We start from the raw sequence: 21,394 nt of genomic DNA on the forward strand, positions 1-21,394 counted from the left end.
CCCTGCACCCCATGGGAGACCAGGAAAAGCACCTGGCTCCTGGCTCCTGCCATCGGATCAGCGCGGTGCGCCGGCCGCAGTGCGCTGGCCGCGGCGGCCATTGGAGGGTGAACCAACGGCAAAGGAAGACCTTTCTCTCTGTCTCTCTCTCTCTCACTGTCCACTCTGCCTGTCAAAAATAAAAAAATAAAAAATAAATAAATAAAAAAAAAAAAACAAGGTATTTGTACAGTTTCAAAGTATCTGCCACATATATTTATAATTACAAAGAGGCAAACGGTAATTTCATAGTGGAGAAACCTAGCATATACCACCTTAACCAATAAAGATTAACATCAGCACATCACCAGTACTAAGACGGACTGACATCACATATTGTTATGGATTGTTTGTATCCCCCTCAAATTCGTATGTTGAAATCCTAGCCCCAAGGTGATAGTATAATGGGTTGGGCCTCTGGGAGGTGTTTAGACCATGAAGGCAGAGCTTACATGAATGGGATTAGTTAGTGCCCTGATAACAGGCCCCAGAGAAGTTATTTGCCCCTTTTCACCATGTGAGGACACAGTAAGAACTGGGCCTTGATCTAAGACTGCCTAATCTCTAGAACTATGAAAAATAGATGTCTGTTGTTTGAGCCACCCAGTCTGTGGCGTTTTTGTTATAGCAGCCCAAATGGACTACTGACACGCACCACTGGATAGGACACACCTTGAGAGGGTAATGCCTTCCACGGCATTGCCACTAATAACTTGTAATTTCAATCTAATCATGAGGAAATTAACAGAAACTGAGAGTCTCCAAAATAATTGTCTGGCATTCTTCAAACATGTCAAGTTCATGAACGGCAAAACTGAGGAGTCGATGGAGACATGACAACCCAAAGTGATACAAGATCTCGGCCCTGAAAAAGGATAGCAGCAGGACTGCTTGTGAAATTCAAACAAGGTCTGCGGATTATTTAATAGTATTATGCCAATGTTAATTTTCTGACTCAGATCATTGTACTATGGGTAATGTAAGATGGTAACACTTGGGGTAGCTGACTAAAGTAGTATACACGAATGCCATGAATAATTACTTCTGTGACTTTTTTTAGTAAATTTAAAATTATTCAAAGAAATTAAGGATAGAAATAAAAGGATGCTGATTCCCTCTTTCTTGTATTCTCAATTTATCCCTCATGAGGTGTGGAAAGAAAATACCCAGCTGGAGACTTCAGTTCGGGGGGGGGGGGAGGACTTAAATAATGTGAAGAAGCACATGGCAGCACTTACGCAGCTCTATAAAGGAATAAAGAAAACTTCCATACATAGCCATGGAGAAATCTTCGGGATACTGTTACGTAAAAGCAAAGTACAGAAGTGTTTACAGTGTGTTTCCTTCTTCCTCAGAAAAGGGGTGAATACAAATACATAGGTGGTTAAAATCATTAGGCTTGGGGCTGGTGCTGTGGTGTAGAAGGTAAAGCTGCTGTCTGAGATACTGGCATCTCATATGGGTGCCAGCTGGAGTCCTGGATGCTCTGCTTTTGATTCAGCTCCTTGCTAATGTACCTGGAAAAGCAGTGGAAGATGTGCCAAGTGCTTGGGCCCCTGCACACATGTAGGAGACCTGGAGGAAGCTTGTGGCTCCTGGCTTTGGTCTTGTCTAGCCCTGCTGTGGCTACTTGGGGAGTGAACCAGAGGATGTAGGATCTCTCTAACTCTGCCTTTCAATAAAATAAATCTTGAAAAAAATAAAATCATTATGCAAAAAAAGGCTTACAGAAAACTCACCAATAGAAGAATTAAGCTGATAATATATTTGAATCTCTTTGGTCTTAAAATCAGAGAAAGACATGCAGACATTCTATACCTCCTGATGAATCACTATAGGAAGTCTTATGAGTTATTATTATTTTTTGACAGGCAGAGTGGACAGTGAGAGAGAGAGAGACAGAGAGAAAGGTCTTCCTTTGCCGCTGGTTCACCCTCCAATGGCCACCGCACCGTGCTGATCCGAAGGCAGGAGCCAGGTACTTATCCTGGTCTCCTATGGGGTGCAGGGCCCAAGCACTTGGGCCATCCTCCACTGCACTCCCGGGCCACAGCAGAGAGCTGGACTGGAAGAGGGGCAACCGGGACAGAATCCAGTGCCCCGACCGGGACTAGAACCCGGTGTGCCGGCGCTGCAAGGCGGAGGATTAGCTTAGTGAGCCGCTGCGCCGGCTATTATTATTATTTTTTTTTAAATGGGATGCTGGCACTGGAGGTGGCGACTTTACCTGCTACACCACAGTGCTGCCACCACCCCCTTTTTAAAGATTTATTTATTTATTTATTTAAAAGTCAGATTTACACAGAGAGGAGAGAGGAGAGAGAGAGAGAGAGGGAGGGAGGGAGGGACAGAGACAGAGGGGTCCTCCATCCAATGGCTCATTCCCCAATTGGCCGCAATGGCCGAGGCTGTAACGATCTGAAGCCAGGAGCAGGTAGCTTCTTCTGATTCTCCCATGTGGGTGCAGGGCCCAAGGACTTGGCCATCCTCCACTGCTCTCCCAGGTCATAGCAGAGAGCTAGACCGGAAGTGGAGCAGCCAGGTCTTGAACGGGTGCCCATATGGTATGCCGGTGCATCAGGCAAGGGTGTTAACCCGCTGTGCCACAGCACCTGCCCCATGAATTATTCCTGCAAAAAAAAAAAAAAAAAAAAAACAAAAAAAAAAAACAAAAACAGAGCCCAAACTTGATCTAGCCTCAAGTAATATCGCCCAATAGAAATATGTGAGCCACAAATAAAAATTACATGCATAATTTAAAATATCTAGCAGCAGGAATGAGTGTTTGCTCAAGAGTTAAGATACTTGTGGGGCCAGTACTGTGGCATAGTAGGCTAAGCCTCCACCTGTAGGCACCAGCATCCCATATGGGTGCCACTTCGAGTCCTGGCTGCTCCTCTTCCGATCCAGTTCTCTGCTTATGGCCTGGGAAAGCAGTGAAACTGGCCCAAGTCCTTGGGTCCCTGCACCCATGTGGGAGACGTGGAAGAGGCTCCTGGCCCCTGGCTTTGCATTAGCTTAGCTCCAGCTGTTACAGCCATTTGGGGAGTGAACCAGCGGATGGAAGACCTTTCTCTCTGTCTCTCCCTCTCTCTGTAACTCTACCTCTCAAAAAAAAAAAAAAAAAAAATCTAAGAAAAAAAAAAAAAAGGAGTTAAAGACACTTGTGTCCCATATCAGAGTACCTGGGTTCAATATCCAACTCTGTTCCTGACTCCAGTTTCCTGTTAATGTAGACCCGTGGGAGGCAGCAGAGATGGCTCAAGTAATTGGGTTCCTGACATCCATATGGGAGATCTGTGTTGTGTTCTGGCTGGTTGTGGGCATTTGGGGTGTTAAGCAGCAGATGACAGCTCTGTCTCTCAAATAAATAAAAATAAAACCCCAAATTTCCTAATAGTCTTTTTTTTGGTTAAAGATTTATTTGAAAGACAATAATACAGAGAGAGATACAGGAAGAGAGAGGTCTTCCATCTGCTGGTTCACTTCCCAAATGGCCGCAACAGCCAGGGCTGGGCCAGGGAGAAGTCAGTGGCAGGACCTTCTTCTGGCCTCCTACATGAGTGCAGGGGCCCAAGCCCTTGGGCCATCCTCTGCTACTTTCCCAGGTGCATTAGCAAGGAGCTAGATTGGTAGTGAAGCAGCAGGGGATTGAATCAGTGCCCGTATGGGATGCTGGCATTGTAGGTGGCAGCTTAATACACTACACCACAGTGGTATATTAAGAATAAGAGTCCAGGGGTCAGTGCCATGGCTCACTTGGTTAATCCTCCACCTGCGGCACCGGCATCCCATATGGGCTCTGGGTTCTAGTCCCGGTTGCCCCTCTTCCAGTCCAGCTCTCTGCTGTGGCCCGGGAGGGCAGTGGAGGATGGCCCAAGTGCTTGGGCCCTGCACCCACATGGGAGACCAGGAGGAAGCACCTGATTCCTGGCTTTAGATCGGCGCAGCGCGCCGGATGTAGCAGCCATTTTGGGGGTGAACCAACGTAAGGAAGACTATTTCTCTGTCTCTCTAACTATGCTTGTCCAAAAAAAAAAAAAAAAAAAAAAGAGTCCTGGGGCCAGCGCTATGGCGCAGTGGGTTAATGCCCTGGCTTGAGGCGCCGGCATCCCATATGGGTGCCGGTTCTAGTTCCGGCTGCTGCTCTTCCGATCCAGCCCTCTGCTATGGCCTGGGAAAGCAGTAGAAAATGGCCCAAGACCTTGGGCCCCTGCACCCATGTGGGAGACCCGGAAGAAGCTCCTGGCTCCTGGCTTCAGATCAGCACAGCTCCAGTGGTTATGGCCAAATGGGGAGTGAACCATTGGATGGAAAACCTCTCTCTCTGCTTCTCCTATCTCTGTGTAACTCTGACTTTCACATAAATAAATAAATCTTTAAAAACAAAAAAGGGCCGGCGCCGCAGCTCACTGGGCTAATCCTCTGCCTTGCGGCACCGGCACCCGGGGTTCTAGTCACAGTCGGGGTGCCAGATTCTGTCCCGGTTGTCCCTCTTCCAGGCCAGCTCTCTGCTGTGGCCAGGGAGTGCAGTGGAGGATGGCCCAAGTGCTTGGGCCCTGCACCCGCATGGGAGACCAGGATAAGTACCTGGCTCCTGCCATCGGATCAGCGCGGTGCGCCGGCCGCGGCGGCCATTGGAGGGTGAACCAACGGCAAAAGGAAGACCTTTCTCTCTGTCTCTCTGTCTACTCTGCCTGTCAAAAAAAAAAAAAAAAAAAAAAGAAGAAGAATAAGAGTCCTGGGGCTGGTGCTGTGGTGTAGTGGATAAAGCTGCTGCTTGCAGCACTGGCATCCCATATGGGTGCTGGTTGAGACCCAGCTGCTCCACTTCCCTTCCAGCTCTCTGCTATGGCCTGGGAAAGCAGAGGAAGATGGCCCAAGTCCTTAGGCCCCTGCACCCATGTGGGAGACCTGGAAGAAGTTCCTGGCTCCTGGCTTTGGACTGGCTCAGCTCCAGCAGTTGCAGCCACCTGGGGAGTAAACCAGTGGATGGAAGACCTTTCTCTCTCTATGCCTCTATCTCTCTGTAACTCTGCCTTTCAAATAAGTAAATAAATCTTTAAAAAATTAAGAGTCCTTATTTCTCTGAGATATATAATAAAATACTGGTAAAAGAAATGACAAGATAACTAAGACTTTTCTTAAAGTAATTCAAGCAGAGAAGGTTAAATTTTTTTTTCTATGTTGATAACTGTCAAAGCTGGGAGACAGGTATATGGGAGACCATTGTATTATTTGTTCTACTTTTGTATGTTTGAAAAATTAATGCAATTTTTAAAACTTGCAGAGAGGGAGAAAGTTTACCATTTAGCAACTGCAGAAATACTTATGTTCCTAATGGGGACTGACCACAGGAAGAGAAGGCAGGGAGAAAAAAAAAAAGAGTTATCTAGGATTGTCAAGAGTCTGACTGGGTGCCCTCTAACCCCAACTCCAGAATTCCACTGCCAGGTAAGAGTATATCTGTTGCTCTACTGATTTCCCCACCTCCCTTTACCCACTCTGGCTGATTGTAAAAGGAAAAATCTCTCCAGAAGGAATTTTAGAATAAGGATTTTGAACAACTTACAGCCAAAAGACTCTGATTTATTTCTGCGCCTTCCATCTTTGTCTGCCTATCTGAGTCCCTGGCATCTGCTGCTCTTTCACTGCCAGCCAAGTCAATAAAAGAGATCCTAGAGAAAAGAAACAGCAAGAATGATTTTTTGGGGACTATTGACATTTTTTGACCTCAGGAAGAAATACTGGCTCATCCTCAGGAAAAAAAAAACATTACTCTCAGCATTCCAAAAGCGTCACAAGATTCTGATCTGTCAGCTGCTGTTGGAACTGTTCACGCGGACACTTCCATTGGCTTTAATCATGTGAGAAAGAATGAGTGAAATTAACAAAATATTTTTTTCCGTAAGGCCAAATGATCACAATGCAAATCACTTATATGACCACTTAGATAATGAAATACAAACTTTTGTGGGCTACTTTCCAATTTAAAAAAAAAAAAAGCAAGAAAGAGACTCATTACTCAAAGGTGAGATAGGCTCATCCATCAGCGTGGCAGAGAGTTGCTAAGATAGCACTAGAGAGGCAATGGATGTATCCAATTGTCTCACAGCTTCTCTCAAGAAGAATGGATTAATAACTGCCCCTCCCCCTTTCTTTATGGCCTGTAAGCTCTCTAAGATGCATTTTCTGCTGTTTCTCTGCTGCTACTGTGTTTTATGTTAGAAGCAATCAATGTCCCTTCTAATAACTTAGGGTTGACCAACAATAGGTCATTACTTCATGGTTAATCAACTGATGGCACTTGAGTACAATGATTTATTTCAGGGCTAACAACTCAACTCTGTATCCCTGCAATGAAAAATTCTATGGTGGGAGGGTGTTCTGTTGTTGACAACACATATTTCAAAGTCATACTAAGGAAAGGCAGACAATGCAATTCCCTGCATATTTCCAGCTTACCTGCCGAATGTCCTCTTGGCTGAATCTTTGATCTGAATCTGGATGATAGCATGGGAACGAGAGGAGTCTGCATTAACTCCAGTGGCTCCAGTGCTGCGCTCCTTGCTGCCCTTTAAGATCACCTGAAAACAAAATCCACAGGATGACTTCCCCCAAGGAGCAAACAAAACCCTCTGGTTCTTAAGAGTTGGCTAAGAGCAATAGAGATCAAACACAAAATTTGGTCAGTACACTACAGTTTTTTCTGTCTAGGTGGAAAGCTGCCCAAACACTAAATCATATAGAGTAAGTACCCAAAGGCAATGAGAACAATATGGAATACTAATCTTGTCAGAGGACATTCAAAAGCTCAAGAGCTAATTTACTTCTTGATCTCATATACTCTTTTTAATATCTTTGATGGATTTAGACTAACTAAAAATCCCCAGGGCATAACTTGGCTCCAAGCAAGGTCTCATAATACCCATCTATCTTAGTAACTGAAGCAAAGGACAGAAATGTGCATCATGGAATGACTGATCACATCCACCTGTTCACCCAGGATGTCGTCATAAAGGGGGCCAGGCATGAGGTATAGAAACATGGAAGTGACGAGTTACTGTAATTACTATGAGCCCATGATTTCCCTGGAGAACAGTCCTCCCTCCACTCCAACTGGGAACAGACTAACTGGGACTCCTCTGGCCTCCAAAGCATGAGGGAAGGGGGAGAGGAAGCCTCAGGATTGGCCTCTAGCCATCGAAAACACAGCCATATTTGAACATACTGCCCTGATTTTGGACAGGGGGAGGAATCTCAATTACTAAGAATTAAAAAGGTGAAGGACTTTAAAAACATTATCTGTTAGAATCCCCCCAACAGCCTGAGGTGAGGACTAAGTATGATTATCATCCAGGTTGCAGCTGAGGAACAAATTCAGCGGTTGATTTGCTTAGTCTGTTGTATGGCAGAGCCAAATTCCACATCTGGTATGTCTGATTCCATGTTGTTTCTACTACACTGTGGGGCACTTATGATGAATTCATTTATTTTGGAGTGGAATTAAGAGGAAGGAAATCCTTTTTGTCCCAATCTCTCAGAATTTTAATTTATATCATATTGAACATAGTTTCCAAATCAAGCACCTAAAAGTTGAGGGTCAAACTTCAAAAAGAGGCCATAAAATATCATTTCAAGTAGGGGCAGGTAACTTTCTTTATAATTTAACTAAAAATAAATTCTTCCACAGTCTAATAGCTATGTGTGTGTGTGTGTGTGTGTGTGTGTGTGTTTTACAGACAGAGTGGACAGTGAGAGAGAGAGAGAGACAGAGAGAAAGGTCTTCCTTTGCCATTGGTTCACCTCCAATGGCCGCTGCAGCACCGCGCTGATCCGAAGGCAGGAGCCAGGTGCTTCCTCCTGGTCTCCCATGGGGTGCAGGGCCCAAGCACTTGGGCCATCCTCCACTGCACTCCCGGGCCACAGCAGAGAGCTGGCCTGGAAGAGGGGCAACTGGGAGAGAATCCGGTGCCCCAACCGTGACTAGAACCTGGTGTGCTGGCGCCGCAAGGCGGAGGATTAGCCTGTTGAGCCGCGGCACCGGCCACAGCTATGTTTCTAAAGATTATATGAGACTTAAAATCAAACTTTAGAATAAGTGTAAACAGCTCACCAAAAATTTAAAGAGACTAAATGATAAATCTGTTTGAAAAGAGAACTTGCTAATTTATAAAGCTAGATCATCCAATACATGAACAGCATGTTGTTGCTAATTAGAAATCAGAAGAGTCATGGCCGGCGCCGCGGCTCACTAGGCTAATCCTCCACCTAGCGGCGCCGGCACACCGGGTTCTAGTCCCGGTTGGGGTGCCAGATTCTGTCCCGGTTGCCCCTCTTCCAGGCCAGCTCTCTGCTGTGGCCAGGGAGTGCAGTGGAGGATGGCCCAGGTGCTTGGGCCCTGCACCCCATGGGAGACCAGGAAAAGCACCTGGCTCCTGGCTCCTGCCATCGGATCAGCGCGGTGCGCCGGCCGCAGCGCGCCGGCTGTGGCGGCCATTGGAGGGTGAACCAACGGCAAAGGAAGACCTTTCTCTCTGTCTCTCTCTCTCACTGTCCACTCTGCCTGTCAAAAAAAAAAAAAAAAAAAAAAAAAAAAAGAAATCAGAAGAGTCAGAGTGGAAATTCTGTATATTAAGGTGGTATATAAGTAGCTTGGTGTGCTTTATCTAAGCTCAAATGCTGGGTAGGACACTTAAGGCAAAGCTCTACTTGAACCATTTAATTTAAATACAGTTCCTCATTCTGGCCCCTCCCTATCCCTCTCACTTCATGGTTTCATAATTTGGCTTGCAAGATGACAGATCTTAGATTTGCATTGTTCTTTTTTCAAATTTTTCTCTTTTTCCCCCTTCTCTTCATTAGGAAAGTAAGACATACTTATTCTGGAAAACCTGAGTAAAATAAGAAAACAAGATATTATTTTTTAACATTTTACAGTAAGCCCCATGAAAAGACAGGAGGTTTCAAATCTTTACATTTGTACAAACAATATGCTTGGCAGAAAAGGGAACGAAGACAGGGAATATCAGTGACTCGTCCAAGGTCACATAAATAAAATATGTTCAGACTAGAAGAAAAACTAGGTACCTTCTTCCACATGTAAGTAATTATGCTACTTCTGCTAGGACCCAGTGAGAGCTCAGATACCTCAAGGCCACACCTAGGAAGGAACTGTGGTTACTGACAGGAAGTTCAAAGGCTGACCTGGTGGTTTACCCTCAGGGGAGTCAAGAATAATGGCCTTGGGGCCAGTGTTGTGGCACAGTGGGTAAAGTCACTGCCTGCAGTGTTGGCATGCCATATGGGTGCCAGTTTGAGTCCTGACTGCTCTACTACTTCTTCTTCTTCTTTTTTTTTTTTTTTTTTTTGACAGGCAGAGTTAGTGAGAGAGAGAAAGGTCTTCCTTTCCCATTGATTCACCCCACAAATGGCCGCCACAGCTGGCGCACTGTGGCCGGCATGCTGAGCCGATCCAAAGCCAGGAGCCAGGTGCTTCTCCTGGTCTCCCATGTGGGTGCAGGGCCCAAGCACTTGGGCCATCCTCCACTGCCTTCCCGGTCACAGCAGAGAGCTGGCCTGGAAGAGGGGCAACCGGGACAGAATCCAGCGCCCCAATTGGCACTAGAATCCGGGGTGCCAGCACCGCAGGCGGAAGATTAGCCTAGTGAGCCGCGCACCAGCCTGCTCTACTTCTAATCCAGCTCTCTGCTATGGCGTGGGATAGCAGTAAAAGATGGCCCAAGGCCTTGGGCCCCTGCAACCACGTGGGAGACACATAGGAAGCTCCTGGCTCCAGATTGGTCCAGCTCCGGCCGTTGCAGCCATTTGGGGAGTGAACCAGCAAATGAAGACCTCTCTCTCTCTCTCTGCCTACCCTTTCTCTGTGTAACTCTGACTTTCAGATAAATTTTTTTTTTTTTTTAAAGAATAATGGCCGGCCAGCGCCGCGGCTCAATAGGCTAATCCTCCACCTTGCGGCGCAGGCACACTGGGTTCTAGTTCTGGTCGGGGCGCCGGATTCTGTCCCGGTTGCCCCTCTTCTAGGCCAGCTCTCTGCTGTGGCCCGGGAAGGCAGTGGAGGATGGCCCAAGTGCTTGGGCCCTGCACCCACGTGGGAAACCAGGAGAAGCACCTGGCTCCTGCCTTCGGATCAGCGTGGTGTGCCGGCCGCGGCGGCCACTGGAGGGTGAACCAACGGTAAGGGAGGACCTTTCTCTCTGTCTCTCTCACTGTCCACTCTGCCTGTCGAAAAAAAAATAAAAATTAAAAAAAAAAGAATGGGCTTCTGGGATTCTGTTACAGATTTCTGCACTTGGCTTTTTTTTGCACCTTGTCCACCACAATAAATTGGATACCTCTGAATGGGTCTCAAAAAATCGAAAGTGTGGAGGTGGCCTTTCCTGGCTAAATGACTTTTAGCAAAGACATGAAGAAATTTCTGGTATTTTGCAGTTTTCTCAGCGTCATTCACAGCCTCCTACCACTATACCTTTCAGGGTCCATGGTAAAGAGTAGTTAAGCTCTGAGGAGTGAAAATGAGCTAGACTATGAACATCAAAGATCACTGATGGGAGCCAGTGTTGTGGTGCAGTATATTAGGCCAATGCTTGTGACATAGTATCCCATGTTGTAGTGCTGGGGAGTCTTGGTTGCTCCCCTTCCATTCCAGCTCCCTGATAATGTGCCTGGGAAAGCAACAGAAGACGGCCCAAGTACTTGGGACCTTGCCACACAAATGAAAGACCTTGATGGAGTTCCTGCCTCCTGGCTTCAGCCTGGACCAGCCCCAGCAATTTGGGGAGTGAACCAGTAGATGGAAGATCTGTCTCTGTCATTCTGCCTTTCAAATAAGTAAAATCTTTAAAAGAAGTTATCAATGTTTTATAAGTGACATACACTTGAAGAGAAGCGATTAAGAGAATGAAATCTGAGGCCAGACTCTCAAGGTTCATTTGCTAGCTCTACAATATGACTGTGTGAACTATTGCTGCAAATCCTAATTTTTCAGGGCCTCGGGTGTTTTGTTTTATAAAACGGGAATCTCATAGGTCTGTTATGAGGACTAAAAAAATGAAATACATGCAAAACATTCAATATGGGGCCATCCACTGTGGCATAGTGGGTAAAGCCATGGCCTACAGTGCTGGTATCCCATGTGGGTGCTGGTTTGAGTCCCCGTTGCTCCACTTCCTGCCCAGCTCCCTGCTAACATGCCTGGTAAAGTAATGGATGATGGTCATAGTGCTTGGGCACTTGCACACACGGGAGATCTGGAAGAAGCTCCTGATTCCTGGCTTTGAATTGGCCCATTTTAGACGTTGTGGCCACCTAGGGAGAGAACCAGCAAATGGAAGATTTTTCTCTGTCTCTCCTTCTCTCTATAACTCTTTCAAATAAATGAATTTTTTGAAAGATTTATTTATTTATTTGAAAGTCAGAGTTACAAAGAGAGAGAAGGAGAGGCAGAGAGAGAGAGAGGTCTTCCATATGCTGGTTCACTTCCCAACTGGACACAACGGCCGGAGGTACACCAATCCAAAGCCAGGAGCCAGGAATTTCTTCTGGGTCTCCCATGCGGGTAAAGGGGTCCAAGGACTAGGGCCATCTTCTACTGCTTTCCCAGGCGATAGCAGATCTGGATCAGAAGTGGAGCAGCCAGGACTCGACCAGGAGCCCATATGGGATGCTGACACTGCAGGCAGTGGCTTTACCCGCTATGCCACAGCGTTGGCCCCCAAATAAATAAATCCTAAAAAAATTCAATATCATGATTGGCACATGGTAACATTATTTTTAAAACATTAATTTTTAAAAGGATACTAAAGAATTAAACTCTTTGAGCAGTCTTCCAAATATTAAATTATTTCTTTTAATAAATGAAAGCAATCAAGAATTTCATGGGAAAATACATCCTCATAGATCAATATGCGATTCCATGCATTTCCCCGTATAAGCCAAAATTGGAAGGAAGGGATGGAAGAAGGGATAAAAGAAAAAGAGATACAATCTATTTGGGAGAAATGCAAATCTAGGAACTAAGAAAAATGAACACAATAATCTTAAAAATCATTAGGCCTCCTTTTCATCTCACTTTCTTTTCCTCAAACTTCTCCTTCCCTAACCAGAGTCTATCAGGCAAGTTTCTTAAGTTTAGGTCCTTTAGAGACATGTGCCATGTGAGCCATGAAATGGGAACCTGATAAAATAGAAAATAGGACAATTTCTGAATTTTATGGTTCTGGGAAACATTCAGGACTTAATAATACATGCAACAAACTTGGCCAGCATCACATTAAGCATTTTAGTACATTATCTCATGTCCTTTTTTTGACAGGCAGAGTTAGAGACAGAGAGAAAGGCCTTCCTTCCATTGGTTCACTCCCCAAATGGCCACCACAGCCGGCACTGCACCGATCTGAAGCCAGGTGCTAGGTGCTTCCTCCTGGTCTCCCATGCGGGTGCAGGGCCCAAGCACTTGGGCCATCCTCCACTGCCTTCCTGGGCCACAGCAGAGAGCTGGACTGGAAGAGGAGCAACCGGGACAGAATCCGCCGCCCCGACCAGGACTAGAACCTGGGGTGCTGACGTCGCAGGCGGAGGATTAGCCTAGTGAGCCATGGCGCCGGCCTATCTCATGTCCTTCTGTCATCTCCAATTATCTATTATCATTCACATGTTTCAGGTTCAGAAAGATAAAGGATATGCTTAAAGATACATGACACTGACACCCAGCTCCCTCTGGTTGCAAGGCTTTAATACCTAAGATTTCCTGCATAAATACCAAAAGGCCAAGAGCTCTGCAGCAGTATGCCACTGTGTATAAAGTATTACCTGCATACCCCTGAGGCTCATCTAGGAGAAACTCTTGTGTGGGCCTGTTACTAATCACATTCAAGGCAATGAACATCAAAGGTTTATCAGAAGTTCTGCAAATGGATACCTAAGGTTATCGAAAATGTCTATAATAATGGCTCAGGCAGGCTACACAGCAGGCTCATAGATTGACAAACACCCTAAACAGCACTCTGGCCTCAGAATCGGCCCCTAAGGCATTCGGATCTGGCTAAAAAGCCCATGAAAGCATTTCAGGAATGGAAAGCCAAGACACTCTGGCAAAAAATGGCCTACATGAAAGACCTCTGTGAGTGAGATCCAGTGGAAAGAAGGGACCATCAAAGAAGGAGGTACCTTTCTCTGAAGGGAGGAGAGAACTTCCAATTTTATTATGGTCCTGTCTAAATAATGTCGGAGTTTGTGGACTCAAAAGGCTCCCATAGCCTTGGCAGCTCATTACAAGAGCCTTGGGTGATCACTGATGTCATAAATAAGAGTGTCAATTGCTAAATCAACAACAGGAATCACTGTGCACTTGCTTCCCATGTTGGACCTCTATCCTTTATGAACCTATACTATGAGAATTAATGATAAAACTTGTCTTCAAATAGTACTTTATACTTTGTGTGTCTGTGTGGGTGCAAACTGTTGAAATCTTTACTTAGTATAAAGTTGATCTTCTGTATATAAAGATAATTTAAAATGAAACTTAATGAAGAATGGGATGGGAGAGGGAGTAGGAGGTGGGACAGGAGTGGAGGTAGGAGGGCGGGTATGGGGAGGAAGAACCGCTATTTTCCAAAAGCTGTACCTATGAAAATTTATTAAATAAAAGAATGGCTTAGAACTCTACAAATCCCTGCTACTGAAAAAGAAAATGCCCATTAACTGCCTGACAAGCAAAATCTTGACTTCAAATCTGGGAAATGTGATGAGGCAGCAAATCCTCTGGAAAGGAAGGGAAGTCCTGGTACCTGCATTGGCAAGAACAAATAAACAAATACTAGAAGGAAAAATTTCTTGGAGGAAGGACAATTAGGTGTGAAAAATGAAGCTGCCAGCTATGCAGGCAGGCAACAAGTGGCTATGTCTGAGCAAGACTGAGGGTGATTTGAGAGAGTTAACAATTGAAGATGACACTTGAGCAAACACATAAGTGATGCCAACAGTGACACCTGAGTTAGCAAGTGCTGTTGTTTCAAGCCACTAAATGTTTATGAGGGTAACTACGTCAGATATCCGTAATTTAAACTAACTTTCCAACTCCATCTCAGTTGGGTACTGCTTGTACAACACTGTTTATATTGTAGACTGAGCGTATCAGTGGCAATACAACAATATATCATTGAATAACAAGAAACTTCCTTCTGCTTTTTTTTTGGGACCATATTTTTGGATAAGACAGTGTCATAAACTCTTCCAGAATAGAGGGGTTGACTTGATACCAGACTGCCAATTAGCACAATTATGGCCCAAAGCCAAGGAAAAGGAATTTCCTTTTGGTGTTTGTTTCTTTCTCATTTAATTGGTTTAATCTTGGGCCCTATGTTGTGGTGCAGCAGGTTAAGCTACTGCCTGCAATGGATGCTAGCATCCCATATTGACATTGGTTTGGATCCTTGCTGCTCCACTTTCTTTTCTTTTCTTTTTTTTTTTTTTTTTTTTGACAGGCAGAGTGGACTGTGGGGAGCAACCCGGACTAGACTGAGTTACTGGAATTAAGACTTATTCTATGCATCTGCTCTCCCACAATATGGCGCTGGGAGAGGAGAAAACAGCTTCTACGCAGCTGCCTCCAGTTCAACCAATAAACTGTAGGACCTGCTCCTGATTGGAGGAGAGCAGCGTACTCGGCGTGTGGGCAGCCGAGTTAGGATTGGCGGAGGAGGACTATAAAGGAGGAGAGAGACGGCATTCACGAGGAACATCTAAGGGGAACATCTAAGAGGAACACCTGTGCAGCCCCCGAGAGAGCCGGCCGGCGGTGTGCCGCTCCCCTGCGGAAGTGGGGAATGTGGCCAGGGGGAACCGCCCTTCCACGGAGGTGGAAGGGACAGTAGCCAACCCGGGAAGAACCAGCAGCAAACCCGGGGAGGGCCGAGCAGACGAAAGAACAGCGCAGGGTCCTGTGTCGTTCCTCCACGAAGAGGGGGAGCGACATAATGGTGCCGTGACTCGGATATGAAGCCTAGGCAGGGTTTAGTGTCGTTCCTCCATGAAGAGGGGGAGCGACAGTGGACAGTGAGAGAGACAGACAGAAAGGTCTTCCTTTTTTGTTGGTTCACTCCCCAATGGCTGCTGTGGCCGGCGCATTGCGCTGATCCGAAGCCAGGAGCCAGGTGCTTCTCCTGGTCTCCCATGCGGGTGCAGGGCCCAAGCATTTGGGCCATCCTCCACTGCACTCCCGGGCCACAGCAGAGAGCTGGACTGGAAGAGGAGCAACTGGGACAGAATCCGGCACCCCGACCGGGACTAGAACCCGGGGTGCCCGCGCCACAGCCAGAGGATTAGCCTATTGAGCCGTGGCGCCGGCCTGCTCCACTTCTGATCCAGCTCTTTGCTGGACCTGAGAAAGCAGAACATGGCCCAAATGTTTGAGCCCCTGCCTACCAAATGGGAGATCGAGATGAAGCTCCTGGCTTTGGCCTGGACCAGCCCCAGCCGTTGGCAGCCATTTGGGGAGTGAACCAGCAGATAGAAGGCATGGGTTTATTATTTTACACTTAAATATAGTTCATAAACCAAAACAATTATTTCTCTTTCTGTAACTATGCCTTTCAAATAAATAAATAAATCTTAAAAAAAATTGGTCTAATCTCCAGCAACTAAGAAAATTATGAAGTCCAAACTTGCCTGACACTTTAGGCCAATGAAGGTCTGCCTGGGGGAAATAGTAGGGGTCAAAGGACCATAGCAAACAGGTTTCTGTAAAACAATTTCCTTTCAGCTCTACAATGGAGAAAACTCTGGACAGCTTAAGAATGGTCACAGTCTCAGGGGAGCTCCTTCAACATGTCCCCAACCTGGTTTTGCAGGCACTAGAAAGCAACCGTATAAAACAGACACATTCAGGTGCCATCGTTGTTTTGTTTTGTTTTTTAAGATTTTTATTTATTTATCTTTTAAGAGGTAGAGTTACAGAGAGAGGGAGAGGTCTTCCATCTACTCCCCAAATGGCTGCAATGGCCAGAGCTATGCTGATTCAAAGCCAGGAGCCAGGAGCTTCTTCAAGGTCTCCCAATGGGTGCAGGGGCTCAAGGACTTGGGCCATCTTCTACTGCTTTCCCAGGCCATATCAGGGAGCTGGATGGGAAGAGAAGCAGCCGGGGACTTGAACCGGTGCCCATATGGGATGCCGGCGCTGCAGGCAGAGGATTAATGTACTGTGCCATGGCGCTGGCCCCTATCATTGGGTTTTGGATCTCAGAACCCAGGAATTAGAATCACAGAAACATCAGGTCCCAACCCTTAGGCAAAATTTTCTTATTTTAGGAAAAAGAAGCTGTTGTAAAAAGATATATGCCCATGGTGGGACACCCTGCCACTTCACACACCCTAGTCTAATGCTTAGTTTTGAAAAACCAACAGAAAAATTTCCCATAAACACTGCTGTCTGAATCTCAAACACACCACCTTTAAATACCAAATTTTAAGCAAATAATCATGGAAGATACGACTGTAAACATATTAATTCATTGAATTAATGAATCAAAAGTGATTTCTAGCCATATACTATGGGTAGTTTAGTATAGTGAAAAGGATATAAGCTTTAGAGTGAGAATAATCCAAACTAGAATTTAACTATTCAATCATGAGCTACATGATCTTTGGTTGTCATTTAAGTTTAGGCCATTTTCTCATCTGTAAGATAAGGCTTGCTACATTTACCTTAGCATGATTTTGTGATGATTAAATGGGATAATTCATTTCTAGCACTGCATCTGGTAAATAGTTAAGTGCTTGGTAAACATCTGCAATTTATTATTACAACCTGGTGAGAAGGGAGGCAGGACAGATCAAGGGTACAATCAGCTAAACAGACTTTAATTCTGGTGCCCACTGAAGGCATTTTTACATTAATGGACCTGACAGCCTGCCTTGACCCTTGAGCTTGGTCGAAGGTTCACAAACTTCTCCCTGGAGGGATGTACTATGAAGCAATACAAAAGGAAAGTCTTGTTGGGTACCTGGCCTGTCCTAATCTCGTCTTTATTCTAGCTAGGCTAGCTGGATGTAGTAGAATTGTTGGGTGTCTTAGGAGGTTCAGGTTCTTATCATTAACACAGGAAAGAATTCAAAGATGGGACACAGACAAAGGCTGGTAGGAAGACAGAATTTATTGACAGGTAAAGTACACATTAGTCAGAGTGTGGTCAGGATTGGAAAGATGACCTGTTGCAGTGCCCAGGAACTGAGGTAGATTCCAAACTTTGGGCGAAACCCTTTACCGTGTTCAGGGTAGGTCTTTGTTTGAACAGGCACAATTAGGATAACATGCTCTAAAATACATTGTATGTTTCATTAGCCTCTTGAGTCTCAAGAGGTGTATTTTTTACTAGTATAATGAGCAAAAGTTGGTCAGCAATCAAGATGGCTGTTCAAGCTGGTAAAACCTTGTTTATCTGCTCAGTGCAAGGAGATAGTTGGGGTCTGCCTACTTATTTATTGATGATAAGGGCCTGTTTCTTGTCAGAGATAGTTATGACATAGCAGGTCACCAGCAGAGGCCAATTATTTGCCTATTCTGTTTTACTAAGCCAACCATCTAGACTGCCTCAGAATGAATACGATGGCAGCAGGTCATAATCATCTGGAGGGCTTTTAAAATATCTGCCCTCTTATTTATTTTTTGATAAGAAAATAAAATGGTACAGTCACTTTGGAAAACAGTGTGGCAAATTTTCAGAGTATGATCCAGAAGTTATATTCCTAGGTACAGATCCACGAAAACTGAAAACATATATCCACAAAAAAAAACTTACCCATGAAAGTTCATAGCAAGATTATTCATAATGGCCAAAACATAAAAACAACTCAAATGTCCATCAACTAATGAATGGATAAATAAAATGTGGTATTAGCCATACAACATAATACTATTCCTCCATAAAGAGGAGTGAAATACTGTTACATGTTGCAACACAGATAAACCTGAAAATATTATGCTAAATTAAAGAAGCCAGAGACAAAAGTAGCATAATGTATGATTCCATTTATGTGGCCAGAACAAGCAAATCTATAAAAATAGAAATTAGTGGTCATACTGGGGCAGGAAAAACAGGGAGTGACTAATGATAGGTACAGGTATTCATTTTGGGGTGATAAAAATTTTCTGGAATTAACAGCAATGGCTGCACAATTTTATGAATATACTATTAAAAGCACTGAATATAACTCTTTAAGAAAGTGAATTTTATGGTTCATGAAGTGTATTTAAATGTAAAATAATAAATTCATGCCTGGGTGTCACCCGAGAGATCCTGATCTAATATGAGGATTCAAGCATTTAAAGACATAATGATAAAACTGGGAAGATAGGCCACAGAATGAAAAATATGTTTATTAAACAAATGACTGACAAGACTCCTATCTGGGGAAGTGCTTTGGCAGAGCAGATTAGGCTGCTACTTGCAATGCCAGCATCTTAAATGGGCGCCAGCTTGAGTCCTTGCTGCTCCACTTTTGATCCAGCTCCCTGCTAATGCACTTGGGAAAGTAGCAGAAGATGGCCTGAGTACTTAGGCCCCTGTATTCACATGGAAGACCAGGATGGAGTTCCAGGCTCCTAGCTTCAGCCTGCCTAGCCCCAGTCATTTAGGACATTTGAGAAGTGAAGCAACAAATGGAAGATCTCTCTCTCTCTCTCTATCTCCCTTTCTTCCTGTTACTCTGCCTTTCAAATAAATAAATCTTAAACAAAAGAAAAAGACTCATATCCAGAATACACAAATTGGTAAGGAAAAAACAGACAACCCCCAAATAAGCAAAGGACCCAAACTGGAGTTCCCAAAAGAGAAAATCCAAATGATAAGTTAAAAATAAGACAAGATATGAATTTCATACTCATTCAGGGAAATGCAAATTAAAACCACAATGAAGTATAATAATAAAATATAAATTTTCAAAAATCTTCATTAGAAAGTTCTAGTGAGACAAAGAGCAATGGGATCAGCCATATACTACTAGAAGAAATGTGTATCACTTTGGAAAACAGCTGACATTTAGTGAAGTTGAAGATATGCATGTCCTTCACCACAATAAGAACCCATGTGCTCTGTACTGAAATACATGTATAAGAGAAGGACACTCAGAGTTGCATTGTTCAGAATAGCCCCCAAATGGATAAAATTCCAACAGTCCATTAATAAGAGAATGATAAATTGCAGTATGCGCCAATGCAGCAAATAAAAATGAACAGAATAACAACAATATGCAAAAACATAAATGGAACTCAAAAGCATAATGTTGAGGGCCGGCGCCGCGGCTCACTAGGCTAATCCTCCGCCTAGCGGCGCCGGCACACCGGGTTCTAGTCCCGGTCGGGGCGCCGGATTCTGTCCCGGCTGCCCCTCTTCCAGGCCAGCCCTCTGCTGTGGCCCAGGAGTGCAGTGGAGGATGGCCCAGGTGCTTGGGCCCTGCACCCCATGGGAGACCAGGAAAAGCACCTGGCTCCTGGCTCCTGCCATCGGATCAGCGCGGTGCACCGGCCGCAGCGCGCCGGCCGCGGCGGCCATTGGAGGGTGAACCAACGGCAAAAGGAAGACCTTTCTCTCTGTCTCTCTCTCTCTCTCACTGTCCACTCTGCCTGTCAAAAATTAAAAAAAAAAAAAAAAAAAAAAGCAAAAAAAAAGCATAATGTTGAACAAAAGAAGCAAGACACAAAAGAATATGTACAGTGTGGCTCTATTCATACAACAGTTATATGGTTTAGGGATGAATAAATAGGTGGTAAAACTAACAAAGAACAAGAAAGTGACTAGCATAAAGTCAGTACAAAAGCAAGTTACACAGCGGGGCGTGTGGGGTGCGGCTGTGTTCTATTTCTTGATCTGGATAGATAGTGCTTGTTCTTTATACTGTACACATTCTAGTTTTATGCATTTTTCTGTATAATGCCATTTTAAAAATGATAAAACAGATTAAATAATTTTTCAGTAAGGGTAAAACTTCCAAATGATCTAATATAAAGACAAGGTTGAGGAATACTACATTAAGGGAGTGTTCATCAGAAATATACTTCTATAGAAGTTATTAAAGGCCCAGACTGGGGGAGGGATCTAAACATTATGTTAAAAGTGAATACTTCAGGCTGGCGCCGCAGCTCACTTGGCTAATCCTCTGCCTGCAGCGCTGGCACCCCAGGTTCTAGTCCTGGTTGGGGCACCGGATTCTGTCTCGGTTGCTCCTCTTCCAGTCCAGCTCTCTGCTGTGGCCTGGGAGTGCAGTGGAAGATGACCCAAGTCCTTGGGCCCTGCACCCACATGGGAGACCAGGAGGAAGCACCTGGCTCCTGGCTTCGGATTGGCGCAGTGCACTGGCCGCAGCACGCCAGCCATAGCGGCCATTTGTGGGGTGAACCAACGGAAGGAAGACCTCGCTCTCTGTCTCTCTCTCTCACTGTCTAACTCTGCCTGTCAAAAAAAAAAAAAAAAAAAAAAAAAAAAGGGAGGGAGGGAGGGAGGAGGTCTTCCATCCGTTGGTTCACTCCCCAGTTGGCCGCACTGGCCAGAGCTGCACCAATCCGAAGCCAGGAGCCAGGAACTTCTGGGTCTCCCCCAACGTGGGTGCAGGAGCCCAAGGACTTGGGCCATTTTCTACTGCTTTCCCATGCCATAGCAGAGAGCTGGATTGGAAGTGGAGCAGCTGGGTCTCAAACCGGTGCCCATATGGGATGCTGGTGCTTCAGGCCAGGGAGTTAGCCCGCTGCGCCACAGCGCTGGCCCCTTCTTGTATATTTTTGTAATGTTTAGGTATAACAGTGAAAAAGTACTGCTTTTATTATAATAACCTAATTTAGTAAAAGAAGATTTTAAAATTCTTTTGGAAAGATACACACACAAAAAATAATAAAATTAGTTGCCTCGGGGGCTTGGGTGTGTGCCACTGGCATCCCATATCAGAATGCCAGTTGGAGTCCTGGTTGTTCAACTTCCTATCCTGTTCCCTGCAATGTGACTGAAAAAGCAGAAAACTGCTCAAATACTTGAGCCCCTGCTACCCACATGGGTTACCCAGATGGAGTTCTTGTCTTTGGCTTTGGCCTGGTCCAGACCTGGCTGTTAGGGTCATTTAGGGAGTAAATCAAATTTAATAATTTTAAAATTTATTTTTATAAAGATTTAATAAATCGTAAGGAAAACTGGCTGCCTCATGAAAAGGGAATGGAAAGGGTATTTCTCATTTTAAAAAGATCTATTTTGGGGGGCTGGCACTGTGGCATAATGGGTAAAGCCGCTGCCTGCAGTGCCGGCATCCCATATGGACACTGGTTCAAGTCCCAGCTGCTCTGCTTCCAATC

The 21,394-nt window shown here is 45.0% G+C and overlaps 1 protein-coding gene across 3 annotated transcripts in view; it reads right to left on the reverse strand.

The window, feature by feature from the left end:
• Positions 1-21,394, reverse strand: part of KIF24 (kinesin family member 24) — an 89,906-nt gene that overhangs the window by 13,660 nt on the left and 54,852 nt on the right. For all 3 annotated transcript variants that reach the window (XM_008274282.4, XM_002708025.5, XM_051856828.2), the window contains 2 exons: positions 6,505-6,626; positions 5,612-5,717 (listed from right to left, as the gene is read on the reverse strand). In XM_008274282.4, coding sequence (XP_008272504.2) covers positions 5,612-5,717; positions 6,505-6,626 — 228 coding nt within the window. The remainder of the gene's footprint in view (positions 1-5,611; positions 5,718-6,504; positions 6,627-21,394) is intronic.

This window comes from Oryctolagus cuniculus, chromosome 1, assembly GCF_964237555.1.
Source record: "Oryctolagus cuniculus chromosome 1, mOryCun1.1, whole genome shotgun sequence".
In the NCBI taxonomy this organism is placed as follows: Eukaryota; Metazoa; Chordata; class Mammalia; order Lagomorpha; family Leporidae; genus Oryctolagus; species Oryctolagus cuniculus.